Source organism: Chiloscyllium plagiosum, chromosome 10, assembly GCF_004010195.1.
Source record: "Chiloscyllium plagiosum isolate BGI_BamShark_2017 chromosome 10, ASM401019v2, whole genome shotgun sequence".
Classification (NCBI taxonomy): domain Eukaryota; kingdom Metazoa; phylum Chordata; class Chondrichthyes; order Orectolobiformes; family Hemiscylliidae; genus Chiloscyllium; species Chiloscyllium plagiosum.
In genome coordinates this window covers 28,035,118-28,062,362 of record NC_057719.1, presented here as the reverse complement: position 1 = coordinate 28,062,362, position 27,245 = coordinate 28,035,118, and the positions used below count along the sequence as shown (strand labels likewise).

Below are 27,245 nucleotides of genomic sequence, written 5' to 3'. Positions count from 1 at the left end.
GAGCTATAGCTTTCCTAATCAATATCAGGAAAGTTAAAGTCCCCCTTAACAACCACCCTATTACTTTCACTCTTCTCTTGAATCATCCTCGCAATCCTTTCTTCTACGTTTCTAGGACTATTAGGAGGCCTGTAAAAAATTCCTAACAGGGTGAGCTCACCTTTCCTATTCCTCACCTCAGCCCAAACTACCTCAGATGGCGAGTCTTCATCCATTGTCCTTTCCACCGCTGTAATACTATCTTTGACAAGCAATGCCACACCTCCCCCTCTTTTACCCCCACCTCTGACCCTACTAAAACATTTAAACCCTGGAACCTGCAACAGCCAATCCTGTCCCTGTTCTACCCATGTCTCGGTAATAGCCACAACATCGAAATCCCAGGTACCAACCCACGCTGCAAGTTCATCTACCTTATTTCGTATACTTCTTGCATTGAAGTATACACACTTCAAGCCAATCCTCTCCTCCACATCCCTGGAACTCTGCGGAGGCCTATTAAAAAAACCTCCCAGCAGTGTGGCCACTCCTCTCCTGTTTCTCACCTCAGCCCATACCACCTCAGTAGACGACTCCTTGTCAAAAGTTCTTTCAGCCGCCATTATAATGTCCTTGACTAACAAGGCCACACCTTCCCCTCTTTTACCACCTTCCCTGATCTTAATGAAAGATCTAAACCCTGGAACCTGCATCATCCATTCCTGACCCTGCTCTATCCATGTCTCCAAAATGGCCACAACATCGAAGTCCCAGCTATCTATCCATGCTGCAAGCTCACCTACCTTATTCCAGATACTCCTGGTGTTGAAGTAGACACACTTCAAACCAACTTGCTGTCTGCAATCACACTCCTGTGACCATGAAATCCTGTCCATGCCCTCCCTACTCACATCCTCTTGTGCACTGCAACCACACCACAGGTTCCCATCCCCCTGCTGAGCTCAAGCTGGTGGGACAGGGAGTGCCATTTAAACCTGAATTCTGTGTTTATTTTGTACCTTAATTGCTATCTTTAATATTTAAATGCTTTGGTATCATTTGAGAAAAGTGGAAAATTTAACTTGTGTATATATACCAGAATTGTTGCCTCTAGTTTTCATTTTCTCACCCAGCCTATCTGTTGGGACCCTCAGCTGTGTCTCTTGTCTCCTCAGGTCATAAATAATGGGGTTTTTCACATCTGCTTCGTGTATTTATTTTTACTTCAATTTCTTAAGTATTTCCAACTTTGATTTGCTGTTACAGTTAGTACATTGAGATTTGACAAAGCATGTTTTTGGATTGTAGCGATAGTAATGAGATAAGCCAAAAAGGAAGTGAAAAGATCGAGCCACCGAAGCTGCACAGAAGTGTTGCCCTGGCGTGGTGGCAGTTATATCAGAGATAAACTGTTATCACTGTGGGTCAAACCTGGTACATCGCAAACATCACTGACAGCGCATTTCCTTTAGATAGGTCAAGAAGATAATGTTGTATCTACAGAGTGTATAAAATCCAACCCTCTTCCATGAATCATCTGTTGATGCTCTGAGGTTGAGCAGATCTGGTTCCGAGGAACCATGTTGCAACACGCTCTATTAAGACTTCCATTTTAGCTTCAAAAATGAGCTAACATCTGAGAAACTTACCCTTACTTGTCCAGATCATAACTTGTTTAGATATCCGGGGTTTTTAAAAAAAATTGTTCTTGTGACTTAAGCATCGCTGGCAAGGCCTGCATTTGTTACCTATCCTTCATTGTGCTTGTGCCGGCTTAAACCATTGAAGTCCAAATAGTGTGGGAACATCCACAGTGTAGCTAGGAAGGGATTCCAGGGTTTTGATCCCAAGGTAATGAGGGAATGATAATATAGTTCCAAGTCAGGTGACTTTGAGGAGAGCTTGCAAGTGGTGGTGTTCTCATGTAGCTGCTGCCCTTGTCTTTCTCAGTGGTAGAGGTCACTGCTTTGCAAGTTGCTGCATTGCCTTTTTTAGTGGCGCATTGCCTTTTATAGTGTACCAGTGAAGGACAGAGCAAATGTCTGAGGGTGTGCTTTCCCCTGGATGGCTTCTTGAACATTGTTAGAGTTGCACTAATCCAGGCAATCAGAGTATTCCATTCCACTCCTGACTGGTACCTTGGACAGGCTCCAGGGAGTTGAAAAGTGTGATAACTGCAGAATTGCCAGCCTCTGACTTGGTCCTGCAACCACAATGTTTTTATCACTGGTTAGTTAAGTTTCTGATCAGTGGTAACTTTCAAGATGTTGACAACAGGGAATTCTGCAGTTGTATATAAAGGGGTGGGGGGATGGTTAGGTTCCCTCCAACTTTGGCTGGTCATGATCTGGCAGTTTTTTTTAATCATTCCTTGAATGTGAATATTGCTGGTCAAGCTGGAATTAATTACACATCCATAACTGGCCTTAGTAGTTGATGGCATGTTGCCTTCTTGAAGAGTTGCAGTCCTTGGGGTGTAAGTACAGCCACAGTGTGGTTAGGAAGGGGGGGTTCCATAATATTGACCCAGTGACACTGAAGGCATTTCATATGTTTACAAGTCAGGATGGTGAGCAACTTGGAGCAGAATTGGCAGATGGTTGTATTCCCATATATCTGCTGACCTTTGTCCTTTTAATGATAGTGGTCGTGGGTTTCAAAGTGGCTGTCGGAGGAGTCTGGGTGAGCTATTGCAGCACACCTTGCAAATGGTACACACTGCTGCCACTGAGCAGATATGATGAAAGGATTGAATATTGAAGGTGGTGGATGGGGTGCCAATCGAGCAAGCTGCTTAACCTGGATGTTGTCAAACTTCTTGAATTTTGTTGCAGCTGCATTCATCCAGACAGGTGGGAAGTATATCATCACATCATTGATTTGTGCTTTGTAGATGGTCTGGGGAGACGGGGAGTGAATTACCTTCTGCAGAATCCCCAGCCTCTGACCTGCTCATATAGCTCCAGTTGTATGGCCCCAGTTTAGTTCCTGGTCAATGGTAACTGTGGTGATTGTAATGAGGTCAGCCAGCTGGACCTCACAGAATGAGTTCCCTGATTGGTGCAATAAATGAGATAGTGAATCTCTGGTCCCTGACTCTGATTGAGGTAGTACTATAGTCAAAGACTGTTCATGTGTAAATAAATGGTATCTTACTGACAGGTACCTGCTTCTGTGGAGCTAATTCAGTAACCTTCTGGATGTTGATCATGGGGGACCCAGTGACTGTAGTGCTATTGAATATCAAACGGATTTGCTTGTGTTCTTTCTTGATTGCACTGTTGATGACACCTTACATCATCCTGATATGTATTAACGATCTAGATCTTGATATGCAGAAGAAAATTTCCAAGTTTGCAGATGACACTAAAAGAACAGTGAAGAGAATAGTGTGGAACTCTGTAAGGACATTGATAGGTTGGTGATGTGGGTAGATAGGAGGCAGATAAGGTTCAATGCAGAAAAGTGTGTGAGGTGATACACTTTGGTCATAACAGTGAAAAGCAACATAAAATTGGGGTAATGTTTTAAAGGGGGTGCAGGAGCAGAAGGATATGAGAGAATATATGCACAGATCATTGATGGTGACGGGACAGGTGAACAGAGCAGTAAGAAAGGCATGCAGTGTTATCCACTTTATTAACGGGGCATAGAGTACAAGAACAAGGAGGTGATGCTGAACTAATACAAGACACTTGTGAGACCACAGCTGGAGTATTGCATGCAGTTGTGGATGTCACGTTGTAGGACAGACATGAATGCATTGGAGAGAATGCAAAAGTGACTTCCTCGAATGGTTTCTGGTCTGAGAAACTTCAGCCAAGGGGATAGATTGAAGAAGTTGAACTGCTCTCCCTGAAGAGAAGAAAACTGAGAGGAGATCTGCTTGATATCAGTATCATGTGTGTGAAGCCATTTGTAACCCACTCATTACCAATCGTAAAAGAAACAAGAACAAGAGGATGTAGGCTTAAAGTGATGTGCAAACAAAGCTAGGCTGATGTGAGAAAAATCTTTTCCAAATGACGAATGTTTCGGATATGGAATGCAATACCTGGAAATGTGATGGAGTCAGATTTAGTGGAGGCAATCAAGAGGATCTTTTGTTTTGAATAGTAATGGTAGGGATGTAGGGAAAAGACAGAAGATTGACACAAGATAAAGAGCTAGGGCAAATGGACTCCTCCTTTGCAATAGCAATTCTCTACTTCTGTGATAACTTTGCAGGTGATCCAGAGTAGACTGGGGCAGTAATTAGTTGGATTAAATTTGTTCTGCTTTTGTGTAGAAGACATATCTGAGCAATTTTCCACATTGTCAGGTAAATGCCAATGTTGTAGTTGTAATGGAAAAGCTTCACTAGGGCAGCTAGTTCTGGAGCACAAGTCTTCAGTAGTGTTGTTGTCAAGGCACATAGCCTTTGCAGTATCCAGTGCTTTACAGTATCGAGTGAATTGGATTGATTGGAAGCTGGTAATTGTGATACTAGGGATCTCTCACTGAGGCCAAGATGAATCATCCACTCAGTACTTCTGACTGAAGACTATTGCAAGTGCCTTACCTTTTGCACTGATGTGCTGGGCTCTCCCATCATTGGGAATGGTGATATTTGTGGATCCTCCTCCTTTACTGAGTTGTTGAATTGTCCATCACCACTGATGACTGACAATTTTAGAACTGCAGAGCTTAGATCTGATATGTTGGGATGAATTCACTTAGTTCTGTCTGTTGCATGCGGCTTCCACTGTTTGACATACAATTAATCTGGTTTGGTGCTTCACCAGGTTGACACCTCTGTTTTTAGGTATGCCTGGTGCTGCTCCTGGCATGCCCTCCTGCACTCGCCATAGAAACAGGATTGATCCCCTGGCTTGATGGTAATGGTTAAGTGAGGGACATGCTGGGCCATGGATTGAAAACAAATGTTTGCTGCTGATGGCCCACAGTGTCACATGGTTACACAGACTTGAGTTTCTCGTTCTCTTTGAAATCTATTACATTCAGTATGGTGCTCCACGATGGAGAGAATCCACAACTCAAAGACAGGACTTTTTCTCCACAAGTATTGTGTGGTGGTCACTCTTGCTAATGCAGATTCATCTGCAACAGAATGAAGTCAACATCTAAACAGTCAAGTTAGGACGAGGAGGCCATTGCATCCTCCAAGCCTGCGCCACCTTTTAATAAGATCATGGCTGATCTGCTTGTAACCTCACCATCACCACCCCCTTCCATATTCCTACCTATTCCTGTTAACTTTTCACTCCTTTTCTTCTCAAAAATATTCAAGGACATTGACTTTTAAGGAAGAAAGTTCCAAAGTCTTACAACTTAGTGAGAAAATGTTATTCCCCATTTCTGTCTTGACTGAGTGACCCTTTATTTTTAAATGGTGACCCTTATTTCTAGATTCTCCCCCAAGTGAAAACATCCTTTCCACATCCAAGCAATCGAGCCCTTCTGGATCTTATACTTCTCAATTACATCATCTCTTAGTCCAAACTCTAGCAGATACCAGTTCAGCCTCTGCAACCTTTCTTCGTATAACAACTCAGGTATTAGGTCTGTAAACTTTACCCGAATGGCTTCCAATGTATTTACATCATTCCCCAAATAAGGAGACTAACACTGTAAGTGGTACTCTAGATGTGGTCTCAATGGCACTCTGTATCTGCCCAACAGTTGTATTCAATTTTCATCACTATAAATGATAACATTCTATTAGCTTTTCTAATTAATTGCTGTACCTGCTTACTAGTCTTTTGCGAATAATGTACTAGGGCCTCCAGATTCCTCTGCATCTAAGAACTCTCTGCAATCTCATTTAGTTAATTTGCCATCTCTGCATACTCATTTAATGCATCCTTGAATCATGTTGTAGCCTCTGTTATCCTCATCACAACTTACTTTCAAGCGTATCTTTGTATTAGCAACAACTGTACCTTGGTCCAAGGTATTTATATAAACTGTTGAATTTGAGCCTCAGTACTGATCCCTGTGGTACACCACTCGTACATCTTGTCAAACAGAAGAAGATTCATTTATGCCTACTCTTGGTTTCCTGTTAGCCACCTAATCTTCGATCTAAGTCAATATGATACCCGATGAATCATGAGCTTTTATTTTCTGCAGTAAGCTTTAACATGGCACTTTACCAAGTGTCTCCCGGAAATCTAAATCCCCTTTATTCACACCACATGTTACTACTTCAATGAATGCCAAGAAAATGATTTGTGCTTCTCTCCCTTTTTGAATAAAGGAGTTACATTTTCTATCCCCCAATTTAATAGAAGCTTCCCCAAATGTAGGGAATTTTGGAAAATTCGAATGAATGTAACAACTATGTCACTAGCCTCTTCCCATTGTCATAGAGTCATAGAGTTATAGAGATGTACAGCATGGAAACAGACCCTTCGGTCCAATCTGTCCATGCTGACCAGATATCCCAACCCAATCTAGTCCCACCTGCCAGCACCCGGCCCATATCCCTCCAAACCCTTCCTATTCATATACCCATTCAAATGCCTCTTAAATGTTGCAATTGTACCAGCCTCCACCACATCCTCTGGCAGCTCATTCCATATTAGTACCACCCTCTGCATGAAAAAGTTGCCCCTTAGGTCTCTTTTATATCTTTCCCCTCTCACCCTAAACCTATGCCCTCAACTTCTGGACTCCCCGACCCCAGGGAAAAGACTTTGCCTATTTATCCAATCCATGCCCCTCAAAATTTTGTAAACCTCTATAACGTCACCCCTCAGCCTCCGACACTCCAGGGAAAGCAACCCCAGCCTGTTCAACCTCTCCCTGTAGCTCAAATCCTCCAACCCTGGCAACATCCTTGTAAATCTTTTCTGAACCCTTTCAAGTTCATCTTTCCATTAGGATCCAGAGTCTTCACAGCATAAAGCTGGGGTGGGACGGTGCTTCAGTGGTTAGCACTGCTACCTCACAGTACCAGCAACCTGGGTTCAATTCCCACCTCGGGTAACTGTCTGTGTGGAGTTTGCACATTCTCCCCGTGTCTGTGTGGTTTTCCTCCCACAGTCCAAAGATGTGCCGGTCAGGTGAATTGGTCATGCTAAATTGCCCATAATGTTAGGTGCATTAGTCAGAGGGAAATGACTCTGGGTGGGTTACTCTTCAGAGGGTCGGTGTGGACCTTTTGGGCCAAAGGGCCTGTTTCCACACTGTCGGGAATCTAATCTAGCTCCAACAATCTGCTCTGTACCATTTCTCTGGCCATTGTAATTTTCTTTAGTTCCTCCCTTCATTCCTTTGCCTGAATAATTTCTACTTCTGGGATTTTATTTAAATCTTCTACAGTGAAGATCTATGCAAAATATCTATTCAGTTTATCTGCCATCTCCTTATTTTTCATTGTGAGTTCCCCAAACCTACCGTCTGGAGGACCAATGTTTTCTTTAACTATTCTCTCTGTAACCTCACTCTTCTTCAGGCTATCATGAATTTGGAAAAAATTTAGTCATACAACCTAAAGTTCCCAATTTATTTGACTGACTAATTCAGTATTATGTCACCGTCTCACACCCTCTTCACTGGTGCACTGAAACTGTACATCCTTGAAGCGTTTCACTCTGGACTCAATCCTCTTTTCACCCAATGTTCATGTTTCAGTCACTAAATAACAAACAGGACTGGAACTCTGATGATCACTTTCCCTTCTTGGGTAATTTGTTGCACCCTGACAGTTGTCACACCTAAGATCAGATAACTAAGTAGGGACAGCGGGTTTAATCCAAGATCACCACCTCCATGCAGCATCTTTACCTTTGTTACAAATGAATTAGTAAGCACCTTTAAAAGCCTCAACAGGAGAGCTTCTAGAATGCCTTCTGTAAATGTTATTAATTATGCCCATTGATTGATTTCCATTGGTACCATCTTACAACAAATGTTTTTACACACAAAGGAAGAATTACGTGCCGTTTACACTTGACGTGACAGTACCATTCCATGTTTGCAATCAGAGTTTTTAGTCAATAGAGTTTCACAAAAATAGGTGAAATAAAACTTTCCAACAGATTTTTGCTTGTTAGTCATACTTAGATTCACTTTGATTCGGAGATGCCGGTGTTGGACTGGGGTGTACAAAGTTAAAAATCACACAACACCAGGTTATAGTCCAACAGGTTTAATTGGACGCACTAGCTTTCGGAGCGACGCTCCTTCTTTGGACATTCACTTTGGACATTGAGCTTAATCTTGTAATAAAGAAATAGCTGTTGTTTTTAGATTTGTTGTCACATCACAGTGTAGTTTCCAGCTATCGCTGCAGTCTTGCAATGATCTGTTTCCTGCATTGTTCAAGGTCCAACCACATTTCTGATATTCATGTACATTTACCTGCCCACCCTGTACAGTTGCTGTGCCATGTGGAGTTTGTATTTTTTTACACAGTGACAATGTCTCAAACAGAAATTCACCTCAAATGCAATAAAGTGGCCTTATCATTTCCCTTTTTTAACTAGATTATGCGATAACACTGTTCTAATTAGTAGTAGTTAACAGCTCTGCTGTGGCATATATACTAGTCATGCTGTAACATTTTCCAACTGCTTCTGCAATTGTGGTTTTGCACATTCATTTGCTATTTGAGTGCATAGGATCATTAAATTGACGCACAAAGAAAGATGAAATTTGAATTATCTGAGGGCTGCTCCTTGCATCCATATATAGATATAAGAAATTATCCTTTCCCAGGGCTTATCCAGGAAGCGCAGTTGGTCTTTTTATGCAACACCACCAACACAACTTACATTTGTTGTCCTGCTACTTATCTTTCCCGTATGTGCAATTTCTAACCAATTTTGTAGTTGCTTTACGCTATTAATTCTGGAGATGCGAGCTAAAAAGTTGAGTTAGATTGGCAAAGACCACAAGAATTAAATGTAGAGTTAATTTGCAGTGAGAACTGGCTTCTGTCATAAGGCCCTGATGAGAATGCCACATTAACAAATTAGATACATTCCTGATGAAAGGTTTTTGCCCGAAACGTCGATTTTCCTGCCCCTCAGATGCTGCCTGACCTGCTGTGCTTTTCCAGCACCATTCTAATCTTGACATTAACCACAGAAGGAGGCTATTCAACTCTGTACCGCAGATATTGTTTGGACTCTTGTTTCCTTCCGCCTGGATCTCGGTTTTCATCCTGCTTACCTGTGGAAGGGCACGTGATCAAGGATAAGCCATCTCCTTGCTGGTGCTGTGGCCTGTGGCCTTGCAACGCAACAAGGGTGAAAGGTGGCACTTTGAATGCTGCTGTCAGATTGTGGTGAAGACTGGCTGCAGGGACATGAAGCGAAATGAACTGGCTTCCAAGAAATATACTGTCATGCAGTGAAAGAACTGTACCCTCTGACCAGGTCATGCCTCGAGCTCTTCAGAGTAATTGTCAAAACATCACAAAGACATGCAGCCTTTTATTAATGATGTCATGCTGCAGTATTACCTTACTGCTGGCCAACCAGTGTTTCTTATTAAAAGAATGCTGTTAACTGAAGCAGTTCATTCATCTGACCAACCATATCCCTCTCAAATCTAGAGCTGGTGACCTTCAGAGATCTAATTTACCAGAGACTTAGAGATTTATTACTCTCCAAATGCTTTTTCTCCTCTCAAATTATAATGGTCTATTCTGATCATTGCAATCGGAATCTGATCGTGGGAATCTGATCAGTTCTAACAATCTGTCTCCAGAACAGTAGAAATTGGTTCAATCTTTGGAATGATCTAATATGATGTTGATAGCTATCAATGCTTATTTACAATGAGACCCTCTTATCAGTTGTTAATGCATCTTCATGCATCCGAATGATAAAACTGTCACTGTGGAGGAGGACAAATGAATATTGAACAGTTTTCACAGTAAACATCAAGAGTAACCTTATTTTCAGGGACAAACAGGCTAGAATAGGTACTTTTTGCATGTGGGTGGGTCTATTGTCATTAGAGCAGCTTGGTAGTTTGACACATATGCCGACCGAAATACTTCAGATGACAATGAAAGTATCTGATTATCCAAGGACTGTTAAAATGCCCCGAATGTGGCTGAGTTAACTAGATTGGCAGGCAGGGCATTCCATGCCCTTACCACTCTCTGAGTAAGGACCTGCCTCTGACATCTGTCTTAAATCTATCACCCCTCAATTTGCAGCTATGCTCCCTCATACAAGCCGATATTATCATCCTAGGAAAAAGGCACCCACTTATCTAATCCTCTGATCATCTTGTATGTCTCTATTAAATTCCTGAAGAAGGGCTTATGCCCGAAACGTCGATTCTCCTGTTCTTTGGATGCTGCCTGACCTGCTGCGCTTTTCCAGCAACACATTTTCAGCTCTGATCTCCAGCATGTGCAGTCCTCACTTTCTCCTGTCTCTATTAAATCCCCTCTTAGACTTCTTCTCTCCAATGAGAACAAACCCAAGTCCCTCATAAGACTATACCTCCAGATCAGGCAACATCCTGGTAAAACTCCTCTGCACCTTTCCAATGCTTCCACATCCTTCCTGTAATGGGGTGACCAGAACTGTACACAATATTCCAAGTGAGGCCACAGTAGCATTTTGTACAGTTGCAGCATGACATCACAGCTCCAGAACTCAATCCCTCTACCAATAAAACCTAACACACCATATGCTTTCTTAACAGCACTATCCATCTGGGTGGCAACTTTCAGGGATCTATGTACATGGACTCCAAGGTCCCTCTGCACATCCACACTGACAAGAATCTTTCCATTGACCCAATATTCTGCCTTCCTGTTATTCTTCCCAAAGTGAATCAGCTCACATTTATCTGCATTGAACTTCATTTGCCACCTCTCAGACCAATTCTGCAGTTTATCCAAGTCCCCCTGCAACCTGTAACACTCTTCCACACTGTCCACTACTCCACCGATTTTAGTGACATCTGCAAACTTACTAACCCATCCACCTATGCCTGTGTCTAAGTCATTTATAAAAATGACAACCAGCAGTGGTCCCAAAATAGATCCTTGTGGCACACCACTAGTAACCGGACTCCAGGCTGAATATTTTCCATCAACCATCACTCACTGTCTTCTTTCAGAAAGCCAGTTTCTAATCCAAACTGCTAAATCACCCTCAATCCCATGCCCCTGCATTTTCTCGAACAGCCTACTATGTGGAACCGAATCAGTCCATGTACACCACAACTGCCCTACTGTCATCCACATGCTTGGTCACCTTCTCAAAAAGCTCAGTGAGATTTGTGAGACACGACCTGCCCTTGATGAGACCATGTTGACTATCTCCAATCAAATTTTTGCGATAAATCCGATCTTATCAACCTGTCCAAAACTTTTCCTATAACAGATGTAAGGCTCACTGGTCTATAATTACCTGGGTCATCTCTACTGCCCTTTTTGAACAAGGGTACAACATTTGTAATCCTCCAGTCTTCTGGTACTAAACTTGTAGACAATGACGACTCAAAGACCAAGGCCAAAGGGTCTGCCATCTCCTCCCTACCTTCCCAGAGAATCCTCAGATAAATCCCATCCGGCCCAGGGGACATATCTACTTTCACACCACCTAGAATTGATAACACCTCCTGCTTACTGACTTCAATCCTTTCTGGTCTAAAAGCCTGTATCTCAGTCTTCTCCTGTACAATTTTCTCCTTTTCCTGAGTGAAAACCGATGAGAAATATTCATTTTAGTACCTCTCCGATCTCCATAGGGTCCACACACAACTTCCCATTTTCGTCCTTGACTTGCCCTATTCGTACCCTAGTTGTCCTTTTATTCCTCACATACCTAGAGAAAGCTTTAGGGTTCTCTTTTATTCTACATGCTAAAGAATGGTCATATTCCCTCCTTGCTCTTCTTAACTCTCTCTTTAAATCCTTCCTAGTTAATCTGTAACTCTCCATCGTCTCATCTAGACCATCTTGTCTCAATGTCACGTAAGCCTCCCTCTTCCACTTAACAAGAGACACAATTTCTTTAGTAAACCACGGTTCCCTTACCTTATCACTTCTTCTCTACCTGACAGGGACATACCTATCAAGGACATGCAATATCTGTTCCTTAAACCAGCTCCACATCTCGATTGTCCCCATCTCCTGCATTTGCTACCCTATTCTATACCTCCTATGTCTTCCTAATCACATTATAATTGCCCTTCCCCTATCTATAGCTCTTGCCCTGTGGCACTAACCTATCCCTTTCCATTGCTAAACTAAACTAGACGTCACCAATGAAATACAGTATGTCCATATGTAGCAGTAAAGAGAGAATGCCCATCACTTCAAGATAAAGATACCATTTATAACTCTCTATTTATTAATATTTATTAATATCTATTGAATAATAGGCAGGCTCTTCCCAGGCCGTGAATGACATCAGCATTAGTGAGTAAGCTGGATAACTCGCACAGGATAGGCTATGAAGCAATTCTCTTCGTCGAGGGGAAAATGTCTCTTCTTCCAACCTGGTGGACCTGAGTACCTGGTGAGACACCAGCTCGCTGCTTCTTCTTCCAGTCTTGCACATCAGTAACCAATATCTCAGGGCATGACCATGTACAGTGATCAATTACAGTGATCAATTACATCTTCCGTCCCTGGAGATTGGCATTGGATATACTTTTTAAAAATTCATTGATAGGATGATGGCATTGTTGGCTAGGCCAACATTTCTGGCCCAACCCAGAGGGCAGTTAGGAGTTAATAACATTGCTGTGCAGAGTTGAGAGTGTAGTGCTGGAAAAGTACAGCAGGTCAGGCAGCATCCGAGGAGCAGGAGAATCGATGTTTCAGGCAAAAGCCATTCATCAGGAATGAGGCTGTGAGCCGAGGGGCTGGTGAGATAAATGGGAGGGGGGGATGGGACTGGGGGTAAGGTAGCTCAGAGTGCGATAGGTTGATGGGTGTAGGGGTAATAGGGATAGGTCAGAGAGGCGGGTGGAGCGGATAGTTGGGAAGGAAGATGGACAGGGTGGATCAGATAGGTGGTAAGAGAGATGTCTATCTTCTTTCTGACCAATCACTATTACCTAGAGAGAGGTGGACAGCATGCATATGGTGACACAGGGCACTGAGTGTGGATCTCAGGATGCAGTGACACTAGCTGTCTGAGGAACATTGTACATCATGGAGATAAAAAATATATAAAAGAATACGTTCAGCGTCAGAGCACAAAAGGTCAGATGTTCGGAAGAATGGTCACCAGCCCTGAAACATGAACTCTGCTTTCCAACCACACTCTCAACTCTAATCTTCAGCATCTGCAGTCCTCACTTTCACCAGCATTGCTGGTGCATCTGGAGTCACATGCAGGCCAGACCAGGTAAGATGGCAGTTTCCTTCCTTAAAAGGAATTAGTGAACAAGATAGGTTTTTACTGAAAAATTGACAATAGATTCATGGTTATCAGTAGTCTCCAGATTTTTATCAAGTTCAAATTCCACCATCTGCCATGGTGGGATTTGAACTTGGGTCTCTGGATTGACAGTCTTGTGATAATGCCACTAGGCTATTGCCACCTTCAGCTGCTTTCCTTCCTGAAGCCACAGGACACATCTCTGCTCCACTCTGCTCTTCTTTGCAATGTTGCTGCCAGGACATTGTAGACACAAAGACAAGCAGCAACCTCATGGCTTCAATCAGAGTGCACTGTTCACTTAATGCTCACTCGCTTTGCACCTACTTAGATGATCATTATATCGATGTCTGGTCCTGCATTGTCTTCTCTCATCTTTTCACACTTTGGCCTCTCAGCCAAAGCTTAAAGACTTACATACTTCTGTCTGGCATTACCTTTTATTGCAGCCACAAAGCCAGGCAGCTTAACTTGGTAGTCAGCTGCGATCAGTCAAGGTATTGGACATCTTGCTGTATATCACTGGACTATGTCAGGGGTGTATATCACTGGACTATGTTAATCCCACGCCTGCACCATGTGCCTGCTGTGTACATGGCAAACACACTGCATGTACTTCTATGGAATGGCTAAGTCAAGTCAAGGGAGACAGCCATCTGTCAGCAGACAAAGAAACAAAGAACTGCAGATGCTGAGAATCAAAACCAAAAACAGAAATTGCAAAAAAATCTCCGCAGGTCTGGCAGGATCTGTGGAGAGAAAGCAAACTCAATGGAAATATGTTAAGAAGAATAAATTCCGTATCAGAGAGCAGAAGGTCAGTTGGGTTAGTAAATACATAACAGGAGTTGGGTTAGAAGAAAGGATGAAGTCAGAGGGAAGGGGACGGGTGGAAGAGGGGCATAGGTTTCTCTTGAGCTGTTGCACCTTGTGTTCCTTAATGCCTAAAAGGAAAAGAAAAAGTTAGAATGTTGAATGAGCCAGAGGATGAAGTGGAACTGGGTGGCAGGGTAGCTCTGAGGTAGCATGAGGCAGTGCTGATGGAGAGAGAGGTTGCGAGCATGCATATGGTGACACAGGGCACTGAGCTGGATCTCAGGATGTAGTGACCGTAGTTTTCTGAGGAACGTTGTACATCGTGGAGATAAAATATATAAAGAACACATTCAGCATCAGAGCTCGGAAGGTCAGAAGTTTGGAAGAAGGGTCACCAGCCCTGAAACATGAACTCTGCTTTCCAACCACAGACCTCCCTAGTTTCTCCAGTAATTTCTGTGTTTGCTCTTGTCAGGGGCTTCTGTCACAATAAATCCAGGGGAGCCTCCGATACAGCCTGGGGCCTTGGGCACAATCAGTTGGTTGCTTGGGACTGTCATGGTCAGGATCCTTTTCTCATAGAGGGTGAGGATCCCAATGTCAGGCTTTCTCTGCCACACTGTGAGCTTTCTTTCTCCTGAAATGAGAGAGAGACGAAGCGATCAAGAGGAATGAAACAGGCTGGGAGAGCTGTTAATGCTGGTGTAGGTGAAGGAAAAGTGGGGAGGTGGCCGAGTGAGTGCTGGAGCATTGCATAACCATTTTGAGTTAGTGGGTTTGTTCAAGACATCGCATTAGTTGTATGACACTATGATCTTTTACTGTAAATTCTGTGAACTAGATCCTGCCCCACAGCTACCAAATGAAGAAGCAGCGCTCTAAATGCTTGTATTTCCAAATAAACCTGTTGGACTATAACCTGGTATGGTGTGATTTTCATCCACGTAAAGAGCAAGCTTAATACCTGAGTCTATTCTGTTCTTCAGATCTGAGTACCACCACAAGGAGTAGAAGATCTACCAAATTACTATGAGCCTTCCTGATTTTGTTTAAATCTGAAAGTGAACTTAAGAAAGGATTCAAGAAAAGTTAATCAAGACCAAAATATTAACAGGAATCAGCCACTTGTGTAGAATGCTTAGCGGTTGGCTGACAGTTAGTAATGTGCTCTTGGTACAAATTGCTGCTTTCAGAGAAGCAGAGGAGAAAATGTTGGCAGAAAATGATGTGCAACTACTTCCCAAGCTCTGGTTGTTCCGGGCTGTAAAATTGAAGACAACTCATTGTCTTTCCTCTCTCTTTTTTTCCACCAGTTCATGATCAAAAATCCAAACAAACGGCTGGGCTGTGTCTCAGCACAAGGTGGAGAGCAGGCCATTCTGAACCATCCCTTCTTTCAAGGAATTGATTGGGATTCACTTGAACAGCGACAAATGAAGCCACCTTTCAAACCCAGAATTGTAAGTCCTCCTAACAAGCTGTAAAAGAGTTTGTGTAGCATTCCTTACATGTGCCTTCAAAATATTGCAAGGGTGGTCATGGGTAACCGTGGGCAAGAGCATATTGTTCTCACACTTAGCTTTTTTTAATGATTCATGCGTTAATGCTTCCTGCTTCTGACACAGTGTACTTTGCACTCAAATGATCATAAAATGTGTCTCTGTTATGTTTTGGCAATGAGATTTAAAAGCATTTACTGTGTTTATTTTCTCTGTTAAGGCAATAGCTACACCTTTCTGGAGTACATTTAAAATAACAAAGATTCAATCCTTAGTTACCAGCAGTTTTCAGCACAAGTACATTTGAGGGATTTCTTAAAATGCTGGAGCATTTAGAATGTTGGCTACAGCGTAGAGGCAGATTACTAATAATGATTGTAAGTGAATGGTAGACTATCCATTTCCAATCATTTTGCCTCAGACACTCATTTCACAGTCACATTTTTCTGAGATAGATGTAGTTCTATTTAACTTGGCAGCCAGAGCTGTGGAATCTGTCTAGTTTATACTGCGGTGCACATTATTCCAAAGCTGCAAACCTGGGAAAGTTTGTACAGCCATTAATCAAATTTACTCAAGCCACCAGCTCTGAAATATTAAGTTTGTGTAGCCAACTGTCATCCACATCATCAGCAGACATCATTTTATGTTGCTGCTCCAGGTCTGCCATTACTGGCAGTGGAGGAATAAACACTTCCCGAAATGATTCTTTTTGCCATCTTGTCAGTAGAATCATCCCATTTACTTCAATTGGAGTCAGGGTTTCCATTGCAGAAACATAGTAGATTGATTACAACATGGCCATTGCTCTGCTTCTCCAAGAGGGAATGAATAGAAAAGCACAAAGGTGTGAACTATTTTCACACTGTGAGCTGCATTTAACCAAGGCAAAAAAGGGCTCACCCACCATTTGGGAAATCAGTTTAGATTAAATTAGATTAGATTAGATTAGATTACTTACAGTGTGGAAACAGGCCCTTCGGCCCAACAAGTCCACACCGACCCTTCGAAGAGCAACCCATCCAGACCCATTCCCCTACATTTACCCCTTCACCTAACACTATGGACAATTTAGCATGGCCAATTCACCTGACCCGCACATTTTTGGACTGTGGGAGGAAACCGGAGTACCTGGAGGAAACCCATGCAGACACGAGGAGAATGTGCAAACTCCACACAGTCAGTCGCCCGAGGGTGGAATTGAACCCGGGTCTCTGGCGCTGTGAGGCAGCACTGCTGATCTTTAAAAATAGTTTACAATTTTACATAGTAGAGGTATCTTCATTGTAGGTTTATCATTCATTTGAGTTTAAACATCAATAGAAGAATAATTGTTTGCAATTAACTCAAGTATATATAAACCAGATTACTGCGGATGCTGGAATCTGAAACCAAAAGAGAAAATGCTGGAAAATCTCAGCAAGTCTGGCAGCATCTGTAAGGAGAGAAAAGAGCTGACATTTCGAGTCTAACTGACCCTTTGTCAAAGCATTTTCTCTTTTGGTTATATATATACAAGAATTACTTCATTACTTTTGGGCTCATGTATGAGGGATGTGAAATATTGTAAAGGTCCCAAAGAAGACACATGTACAGTAAGGAATCATGATAAATTCCCATGTCTTTACAGTTTAATTTCTATTATCTTCATTCACTATAATTCATGATAAATAACTCTGCAAATATATATCAGTTGAATGGGCTTTTCACATGTGAGCTGGAAAGTAATTAAATATCTGTCGTGGGTACATGTTACCAAGAATAATTATTTTAAAAAATTTCACAGGGGTAAGTACTTGTGTTTATTTCAAACCTTATCAGTTTTTTAAGGCATAATATCATGAATATTTCCAAAAAGCATTATGATGGGTTTTACTGTACATCATAAGCTGTGATTTCCTGCTGCATTACTCATAATTACTTGATGTCATTGATTCTGTGGATTTCCCCTTTTGGTTTTCTGCTGGGTTTGTTTAAAACTAGCATAAACTAGTTTAAAACAAATGAATTAACCTCCATCAAAATAGCATTGATCAGATGTTTAGGTTAATATGTTCTTATATGGGCAGTTTGCTGAGGGCAATGCCACACAACAAGTTTGGATTGAATTTTCATGAAGATGGAAGACTCCAAGTCTTATCCAAAATGGTGCAAGGAACCTGATTCCAGACAGTGTACCCCAAAGTCCTGCGCACACATTTTTCTTTGGTGAAAGAGTGGTAACAGGGCTAGGTTTTAGTTTACACATTCGTAGTTCACGAGGATAGCTGCATATAGGAAAATGCAGCTGCCTTCATACACAAGCAGTCTTCATAAGTGTATTGCCCAGAACGCAATTCATGGGCTTTAGGCATTTGCCCATTCTGAAAATCTGTGGTTGGGAAAGTACCCAGTTGGAGAATTCCAGGTAGCTCCATGGGAGAGGTCAATACTCCTTTGAGAAAGGACAGATGCCCTTTGCAATTATTAAAACTAGATGTGAATGTGCATGAATGTTTAATAAAGCAGCGGAAGTGTCCATAAAACCATAAGACATGTGAGTGGGAGTAAGACCATTCTGCCCATCGAGTCTACTCCACCATTTAATCATGGCTGATCGGCATTTCATCTCCATTCACCTGCACTCTCCCCATAGCCCTTAATTCATTGCGAGATTAAGAATTTATCAGTCTCTGCTATGAAGACATTTCACGTCCCAGCCTCCACTGCACTCTGTGGCAATGAATTCCACAGGCCCACCATTCTCTGGCTGAAGAAATGTCTCCTCATTTCCATTCTAAATTGACCCCCTCTAATTCTAAGGCTGTGCCCGGAGGTCCTAGTCTCCCTGCCTAACAACAGAAACAAATTCCCAGCATCCACCCATTCTAAGCCATGCATTATCTTGTAAATTTCTATTAGATCTCCTCTCAACCTTCTAAACTGTAACAAATACAATCCCAGGATCGTCAGCCGTTCATCATATATTAGGTCTACCATTCCAGGGATCATCCGTGTGAATCTCCGCTGGACATGCTCCAGTGCCAGTATGTCCTTCCTGAGGTGTGGGGTTCAAAATTGGACTTAGTATACTAAATGGGGCCTAACTAGAGCTTTACAAAGCCTCAGAAGCACATTGCTGCTTTTATATTCCAAACCTTTTGAGATAAACGACATTACATTTGCTTTTTTTACCACGGACTCAACCTGCAAGTCAACCTTTAGAGAATCCTGGACTAGCGCTCCCAGATCCTTTTGTACTTTGGCTTTATGAATTTTCTCACTGTTTAGAAAATAGTCCATGTCTGTGTTCTTTTTTTCCAAAGTGCAAGACCTCACATTTGCTCACGTTTCAAGTTATCAAAGCACTTTAAATCCATAAGCTCTTTAAATGTTTTTAAAGAAAACCAAACTTTGGTTGAAAACAATCAACAAATGCAATTTTGATAGCTGTCTGCAGCCATGATCTTGACGGTTAACATTCTAGGATGATTGCTGCCTGTTAGATTGTGCAGATTATCATTATCAGAGTTCGGTGGGGGACCGGGACTGTAAGTCCACACTTTGACCGACAGCCTTAAGTGGTTATAAATGTTTTGTATTCATAGTCCCAAATCTGTAATTTTAAAGAATCAATCACATGAGTGAAATGAATTGAGTAGGTTATCAATGAGAATGATTTTTTTGTAAAAAAAACATCAAAGTCATCAATAGACGTCTTAAAACTTTACTTTATGTTGTCTCACCAAGGCTCCTGAGGTCTGTCCATGGTGAATGCTGGCTGAAACGGTTTTGTTTCAAAACTTTAGAGCTATGAGAGTTAGTAGTCTTAAGACCTTGAGTTTCCACTCTTTCTCAACATTTAATGATAATGATGTCTATTTTTAAGGGCACCAGGTTGGGGCTAGTTTTATAAAGGGCATGAGGGGTTACTGGGGTGCTGTCTCAGCAAATATGAGGAGCATGACGGTGTGTACAGCAGCATAGATTTGCATGGAGGACATTAGGGATTGTAGCAGGGGTATTGGTTGGCATGGAGGTTAGAAGGGACAATGGAAGGTGGGTAGTGAGGTATCGGTTAGCGTGGAGATTATGAAGTCATGGAGAAGTGGATGGGATCAAGAGTTAGCATGGGGAGTGCGTGGGTATGTGACGGGTGAGGGCTTAGATGTCTGTTTTTCGTCTTATTATTTAGCTTTTACAGCTGGAACTAAGTGCCAAAGCATCAACGTGGGCCTTTGTAACAAATCACCTCTTCATCCAGCAGCACTTGTGCGATTACCTCCATGTTGTTTCTGCAGCAGTGGGTGCAACTCCTGTTAAGAACTCTCCAGTTGAGTTGACAGCTTGATATTGTCAGTTTAAAGCTTCAATGTAACATGGAGAAATATAGATATGAAATGGAGAGTGTAAGCTCTCTCACATCAAATAACTTTTAAGAAAGTCTCATTGTGTAAATAAAAATTCAGAGATTAGAATTAACCAGTTCTTGGAATTTTCTCAGCTCTGTGAATAAAAATTCAACTTTCAATCGCAAACAAAACATTTGTTGAACGTACAGCCAGAGAAGAGTGAAGCTTAAAGTTGAATATTTTGCTTGGTTAACGATAGGTATGCTCAGCTGACAACAATGTATCTTGTTTCTCTTTTCTGTCAGAAAACAAACAGGGATGTAAATAACTTTGATCGAGACTTCACCACAGAAAAGCCTGTACTGACACCGATTGATGAATCCCTGATCCGGATGATCAATCAGGATGAATTTAAGGGATTCTCATTTGTTGCTGAAGAAGTTTGAGTTTGAAATATGAATCTCAATCTATTGGTGAGAAGACAATTTCAGAACTCTGACAAGTCCTGGCACAACAGACTTCACCACAAGCAAGTTGAACAGTTACTCCAATGTGAGGACAGAGAAGTTTATTCAGGCATAATCATCATTTACAGTTGCTGAAAGAGAACTGGCATGCTATTTATATTGAATTTTGGTGTTGTGTAACTTTGTGACAGTAAGTGGCTTTGTGTTGTTGTCCATTATCTTTCCATCATTCTGAATGCCAGAACACATTTTTATCCATCGTTTACAAATAAGTATTGTTGCAGTGAATCATTATTGAATTGTGCATGTCTTTTAAACTCAGCCATTTAGATATTTAATGAGCTGCGTACTGATAAGTAAAAACTTAAATTTGTTACAAGAAAGCAATTCTACACTTTCATAAATGGTAATTGACTCTTTTCAGTGGCAATCTGTTTTCAGGGACCCATGTATTTGTTAATGTGGGATAGAATAGCTTGCATGTCATTATACCATGTACTTTGTTGTCTGCTTGAAGTAGCCATTTTAAAATTTGGGTGCGTTATGGAGACACATAGATACGGAATGGAAAGTGGAACCTTTCTTGTGCTTGTAAGTTATAGCAATTGGAAAATAAATGTTACAAAAATGCTTATTTTGTATTAAGATAACCTCTAAGATTAGAATTGCCTTGTTTTTTTGGAAGTGCACAATACAGGAGATGTGATGGCATGAGCAATGATAAACTGATGTGTAGAGTTTTGTAAACTCATGCATGGGGATAGGTAGAAGGAGAGTTTCTGCCTGTGCTTGATTATCCAGCATCATCAATGGCATATTACTGTTGTCCTGTTCAATTGTACAGTATTGTGTCTAATTAAAGTTGACCAGATTTTTTTAAAATGCAGCTTTGTGCTTAAAGTAAACCTGAATTCAGTGGAACCAAAGTGAGTAAGTTTCCCTTCAGTCAATTGTTTGTGTCTCTCACTCACAATTGACCAGCTTTTCCCAATATATTAGATACATTTTTTAAAATTATTTTGTGTAGATTGCCTATGACCAAGACATATTCCTTATAGCACAGCTCCAGAGTGTAAACAGCACTTGCACTCTTTACGATGACTACATTCTTGACTGAAAAGCTGTTGCCATGTATAAAGTTATCCAAGAGAGACAGTTGGAATAAAAGCTATTTTCCTCAATCATAATAATTGAACACTTTTTAATTTCAATGGGAAGGCAGATTAAAAAGCCAACAATAATGGTGATAACAGTCTATATTTTTATTGCATCTTTAGTGTAATCAAACATCCCAAGGAACTTCAAAGGAGCAATACAAAATAAAATATGGAGGTATGCTTTGGGAAACTTCTCAAAGGAAAAATGAGGTACAGGGTTAGATAGGATATTCCAGAAGATAAAGCCTCAACCACTGAAGGCTAACTCGCAGTGGTGGTGAAAATAAATCAGGGTGCACAAAGGCCACATGTAGGATATCCCAGAGGTTTGTGGCCAGAATGTGAACATTTCAGCAGCAGATAAGCTGATGTGGGCATAGTTGCGCGATGTTATTCAATACAAATTGGTGCTCTTAGCGATGGCAAGGTTCAAATTTGCCCCTAAGATTATAAATGGTCTAGTTGCCTCTCACACAGTTGCCAGGGAGATGCATGTTGTTGGTAGCTAGAGAGCAGAGTTTGAAGCAAAGAGGGAAAACAATGCCTTCATTCTGCTTCATAATTGACTGGAGGAAATGTCTGATCATCCCATAGTGGATGTCAAATAAACAATTGGATAAGTTAACAACAGTGGGGGAGTTGAGAGAAGTGATGGTGAGTTTGAGCTTCATGACATCAGCATACATGGCAAACTATGTGCATTCAGGAGATGTTGCAAAGGGACAATATGCTTATGAGAAATAAGAGGGGAGGAAGGATCAATTCTTGGAGAGCATCAGAATAAACAGGAAGGTGTCACTGCAGCAAGATAACCTAATCATCTTCAGCTTGTTCATCACTGAACTTCCCTCCATCATAAATTCAGAAGATGGGGTTTTCACTGAAGTTTGCACAAGGTTCAGCACCATTTCTGACTGCTCAGATACAGAAGCAGTCCATGTCCAAATGCAGCAAGAACTGGAAAATACCCAGGTTTGAGCTGACAAGTGACAAGTAACATTCATGCCAGTCAAGTGCCAGGCAATGGCCATTTCCAACAAGGGAGAATCTAACTAACACTCTTTGACATTCAATGGCATCGTCATCCCTGAATCTCCCACTTTCCACATCCTGAGGGTTGCTATTGCCCAGAAACTATTCTGGACTAGCCATAGAAAATATGGCGACAATGGCAAAGTTAGCAGCTAAAAGTCCTGCAATGGGTAACACCCCCTCAGACGACTCAACACCTATCCACCATTTGCAAGGCTCAAGTCAGGAGTGTAATGGAATACTTTCCACTTCCCTCGATGAGTGCAGCTCAAGCTACACTCAAAAAGCTTGACGCAAACCATGATACAGCAGGCTTCTTGATTGCCATCATATCCATAAATATTCACTCCCTGCACCACCGACACTCAGTAGTGGTAATGTTTGGCACCTACTAGATGCATAGCAGCAAGTCACCAAAGATCCTTGGGCAGCACCTTTCAAACTCACCACTACAATCATCTAGAAGGACAAGGGCAGCAGATACATAGGAACTACAACCTGCAAGTTCCCTTCTAAGCTGCTCACCATCCTGACTTGGAAATGTCTAACCATTGCTTCAGAGTCACTGGGTCAAAATCCTGGAACTTCCTCCCCTATAGAATTGTGCGTCTACTTAGACCAAATGGACTGTAATTGTTTGAAAAGTAGACAATGAAGAAGGTTATCTAAGATTACAAAGGCATCTTTATCATTTGGGCCAATGGGCCGAGGAGTGGCAAGATGGAGTTTTATTTAGAGAAATGTGAGGTGTTGCATTTTGGAAAGACAAACAAGAAACAGAACTTACACCGTTAGTGGTGGGGTCCTCGGGAGTGTTGTAGAACAGAGATCTAAGGGCTCAGAAACATAGTTGAGTCTCAAGTGAAGTGGTAAAGAAGACATTTGGCACTCTTGACTTCTTTGTTCAGAACACTGAGTGAAGGAGTTGGTCAGAGTATTGAGTACAGGAGTTGGGAGGTCGTGTTGCAGCTGTACAGGTCATTGGTTAGGCCACTGTTGGGAGATGTTGTAAACTTGAAAGAGTTCAGAAAAGATTTACAAGGATGTTGCCAGGGTTGGAGGATTTGAGCTATAGGGAGAGGCTGAACAGGCTGGGGCTGTTTTCCCTGGAGTGTCAGAGGCTATTGGGTGACCTTATAGAGGTTTACAAAATTATGAGGGGCATGGATAGGGTAAATAGACAAAGTCTTTTCCCTGGGGTTGGGAGTCCAGAAGTTGAGGGTGTAGGTTTATGGTGAGAGGGGAAAGATATAAAAGAGACCTAAGGGGCAACTTTTTCACGCAGAGGGTGGTATGTGTATGGAATGAGCTGCCAGAGGAAGTGGTGGAGGCTGCTACAGTTGCAACATTTAAAAGGCATTTGAATGAGTATATGAATAGGAAGGGTTTGGAGGATATGGGCCAGATGCTGGCAGGTGGGACTAGATTGGGTTGGGATATCTGGTCGGCATGGACAGGTTGGACCGAAAGGTCTGTTTCCGTGCTGTACATCTCTATGACTCTATATCATGTTGGCATATCAGGACATTGGTGAAGCCACTTTTGGAGTCTGTGTCCAGTTCTGGTTGCCCGGCTATAGGAAGTATATTATTAAATTGGAGAGGATTCAGAAAAGATTTATAAGAATGTTACCGGGACTAGAAGGTTTGAGTTACAGAGATAGGCTAGGTCATTTTTCACTGCAGCTTAGGAGGTTGAAGGGTGACCTTATAGAGGTTTATAAAATCATGAAGGCCAAAGATAAGGTGAATAGCAAAGGCCTTTTCCTGAGGGTAGGGGATCCCAAAACTGAGGGACATAATTTTAGGGTGAGAGGAGAAAGATTTAAAAGAGATCTGAGGGACAATTGTTTCACACGGAATGTGGTTCATAAGTGGAATGAACTGCCAGAGGAAGTGATAGATGCAGGTACAGTTACAACATTTAAAAGACATTTGAACAGGTACATGGACAGGAAAGGTTTACAGAGATGTGGGTCAACCGCAGGCAAGTAGGACTAGTTTATTTTGGGAGAATTGGTCAGCATGGACAAGTTGTACTGAAGGGTCTGTTTCATTTCTTTATGACTCTATAAGAGCTAGCTCAGGGGAAAGTAGGGATGGGCAGCAGCCAATGATGCCCACATCACAAGGGGAATAATATTTTTTAAAAAGTGATATGGTGGCTGTGATTAGAGAGAGAAGGAAAAAACCAGGCAAGTGGTATTCCATCCAATAAGAATGGAGAGAAGAAGTGCTGCAGAGAGTGGTGTGGTCAGTCATATCAAAGACTCCAGCTCGCACAAGAAGGATGTGGAGAAAAAATTTCCATTTACTAACCTTATTGACAGGGAAAAAAACACATTGGTTGATGATCAATGCACAGCTCATAACTGAAAAGAATCTTATAAGAATGTACTAAAGAAAACTGAATGAAAGAGACTGGAGTTATGGAGTCATATAATATGGAAACAGACCCTTTGGTCCAACCAGTCCATACCTGCCATAATCCCAAACTAAATTAATCCCACCTGCCTGCACTTGGCCCATACCCCTCCATACATTTGTTATTGGTACTTATCTAAACATCTTTTAAATGTTGTAACTGTACCTGCATCTACCACTTCCTCTGGCAGTTCATTACGCACACGAACCACACTCTTTTTAAAAAACAAACACCCCTCATGTCTTTTTAAGGTGTTTCCCTTTCCACGTTAAAAATATGTCCCCTCGTCTTGAAATTCACCAACCGAGGGAAAGGACAGTTGCTAACTATACCCTTATCTATACCCATCATGACTTTAGAAATCTCTATAACATTACTGCTCAACCTCTTACATTCCAGCAAAAAAGTTATTTTGAAAGATTAGTGAAATAAAGTAAAATGCACATATTTCAAAGATATAATGACTTATTTTTTCAGAATAAATTAAACTTTTGATATCAAACATTCGATGATTGACTGTACCCATATCTCAAAGTTTAGTTGCCACACACCGAATGATTGTGTTCAATTCAGTATTTGTTTTAGATTTTGAAAAGTAGAGAAAAGAGTTGCAATAATAATTGTAGGGCTTTTCGAAGAAGTGAACATCTATATCGCATAAAGAGAGTGACTCAACAATAGCACAATAATTGCACAATTTGTTTTATTTGCGTATTTTACAGGAATTATAGTTCTGAACAGGTAAGGGCAAACTGACAGATAAACAAGTGTCATGTTCTTGAGATGACTTGGAAAGAAAGGTCAATTACAGTTGAGACATTGTGGTCTGAATCTTACCAGAAATGCATTGTCTTTCTTGTTGAGTTGCATGGACTGTCTCACTTTTCAAACCCTGGTGAGTTTTCTTTCAAGCTAACATCCAAAATAAGGTACCATGCCCCAGATCACGCAGCTTCCCCACTACTCCCCCACTTGCTGTAGGCGGGAATATTCAACAGTGCTGAGAAGATGCCAGAGTTCCTGCAGCCAGTCAAACTCTGCCAGTCTGAAGCTGCCCTGCCTATTTGTGAACATTCATCCTGGGCACAGCTGAGAAGTGAACATTGGTGCACCGTTCCCAAACGTGCAGCTGAAATTTCAGGTAGGTGGAATACTGTAGAGGGGAGCCACCTCTCTGTCCCAGAACCAGAAGACGAGGCCACAACACCAGACCTGCCAGCCTTGTCTGAGGTAGGCACCCGACTCTGTATGGTTTCAATGGTCCAGAGGACTACGTAGTAGTGTAGCAAGAAAGTGAATAACCTTCTCTGCTCCAGCAGGATGGGAGTCACCATCCTCTGTCAGCTCGGTCACACTCTATCTCTGCTACTGCCCCCATCTTGCTCCAAGGCTCATGCTTCACCATCCTCACTTTTGCATGCAACATCTTCCCTCACTCGTTCTAACCCGAACCCAAATCCAAACCCAATCCAATCCACCCACACACACCACTAGTCATACATGGCTTCAGCAGCTCCTGATCACTTGCTCAAGGCAATTCACCATCTTCCCCCACCTGAATTAGCACTAGCAGATGTACCAGCTACTCTCATCTCACTCATTCCTTCCCTTAGTCTCATTCCAGGTCTCTCTCTTAGTAGAGAACTGCTCCCTTTGGACATTGAGACTTGGCCACTTGCTGAAGTACATCCAATGCATTTGATATGCACACAGCTGGCACATGGTGCAGGATAAGATGGACATAGCCCTATGCTGACAGCCCTGACAAACCGCCTGTCTTTGTGATCATGCTAAAAGGCAAGGCAAGCTGGTCTAGCTGCGGGGGGAAGCACAAAAAGGCAAGGCAAGGTAAAACAAAGATGGTGTGCACATCAACGTAAGCTCAGAGTGAGAGAACACTAAAAGAGCAACTGAAGATTCCTGAGAGGCATCTTGGTCCAATCCATGAGATGGATGCTCAGCCTTGCACTTTGCGTCCTGGCAACAGCATTGCAGTGAACGCTGCTGGTGCAGCATTGAAATGTTGATATTGTCTCCAAATGGATCAGAGATGTGCCAGAAGGGTGGAATGGGGCTGGTACATGTCAGACGCCAATGTCCGTGGATGGTATCAATGGAACTTGCCCTGAGATGTTGGTGCCTGCTACTTCTCCACATCACTAGCTCATTG

The 27,245-nt window shown here is 42.0% G+C and overlaps 1 protein-coding gene across 3 annotated transcripts in view; it reads left to right on the top strand.

Annotated features, from left to right (window-relative positions):
• The window catches only part of prkcha (protein kinase C, eta, a), a 219,890-nt gene extending 198,546 nt beyond the window's left edge, over positions 1–21,344 (top strand). For all 3 annotated transcript variants that reach the window (XM_043697242.1, XM_043697243.1, XM_043697241.1), the window contains 2 exons: positions 15,479–15,625; positions 20,301–21,344. In XM_043697242.1, coding sequence (XP_043553177.1) covers positions 15,479–15,625; positions 20,301–20,441 — 288 coding nt within the window. In that variant the 3' untranslated portion in view covers positions 20,442–21,344. The remainder of the gene's footprint in view (positions 1–15,478; positions 15,626–20,300) is intronic.
• Positions 21,345–27,245: the final 5,901 nt, after the last annotated feature.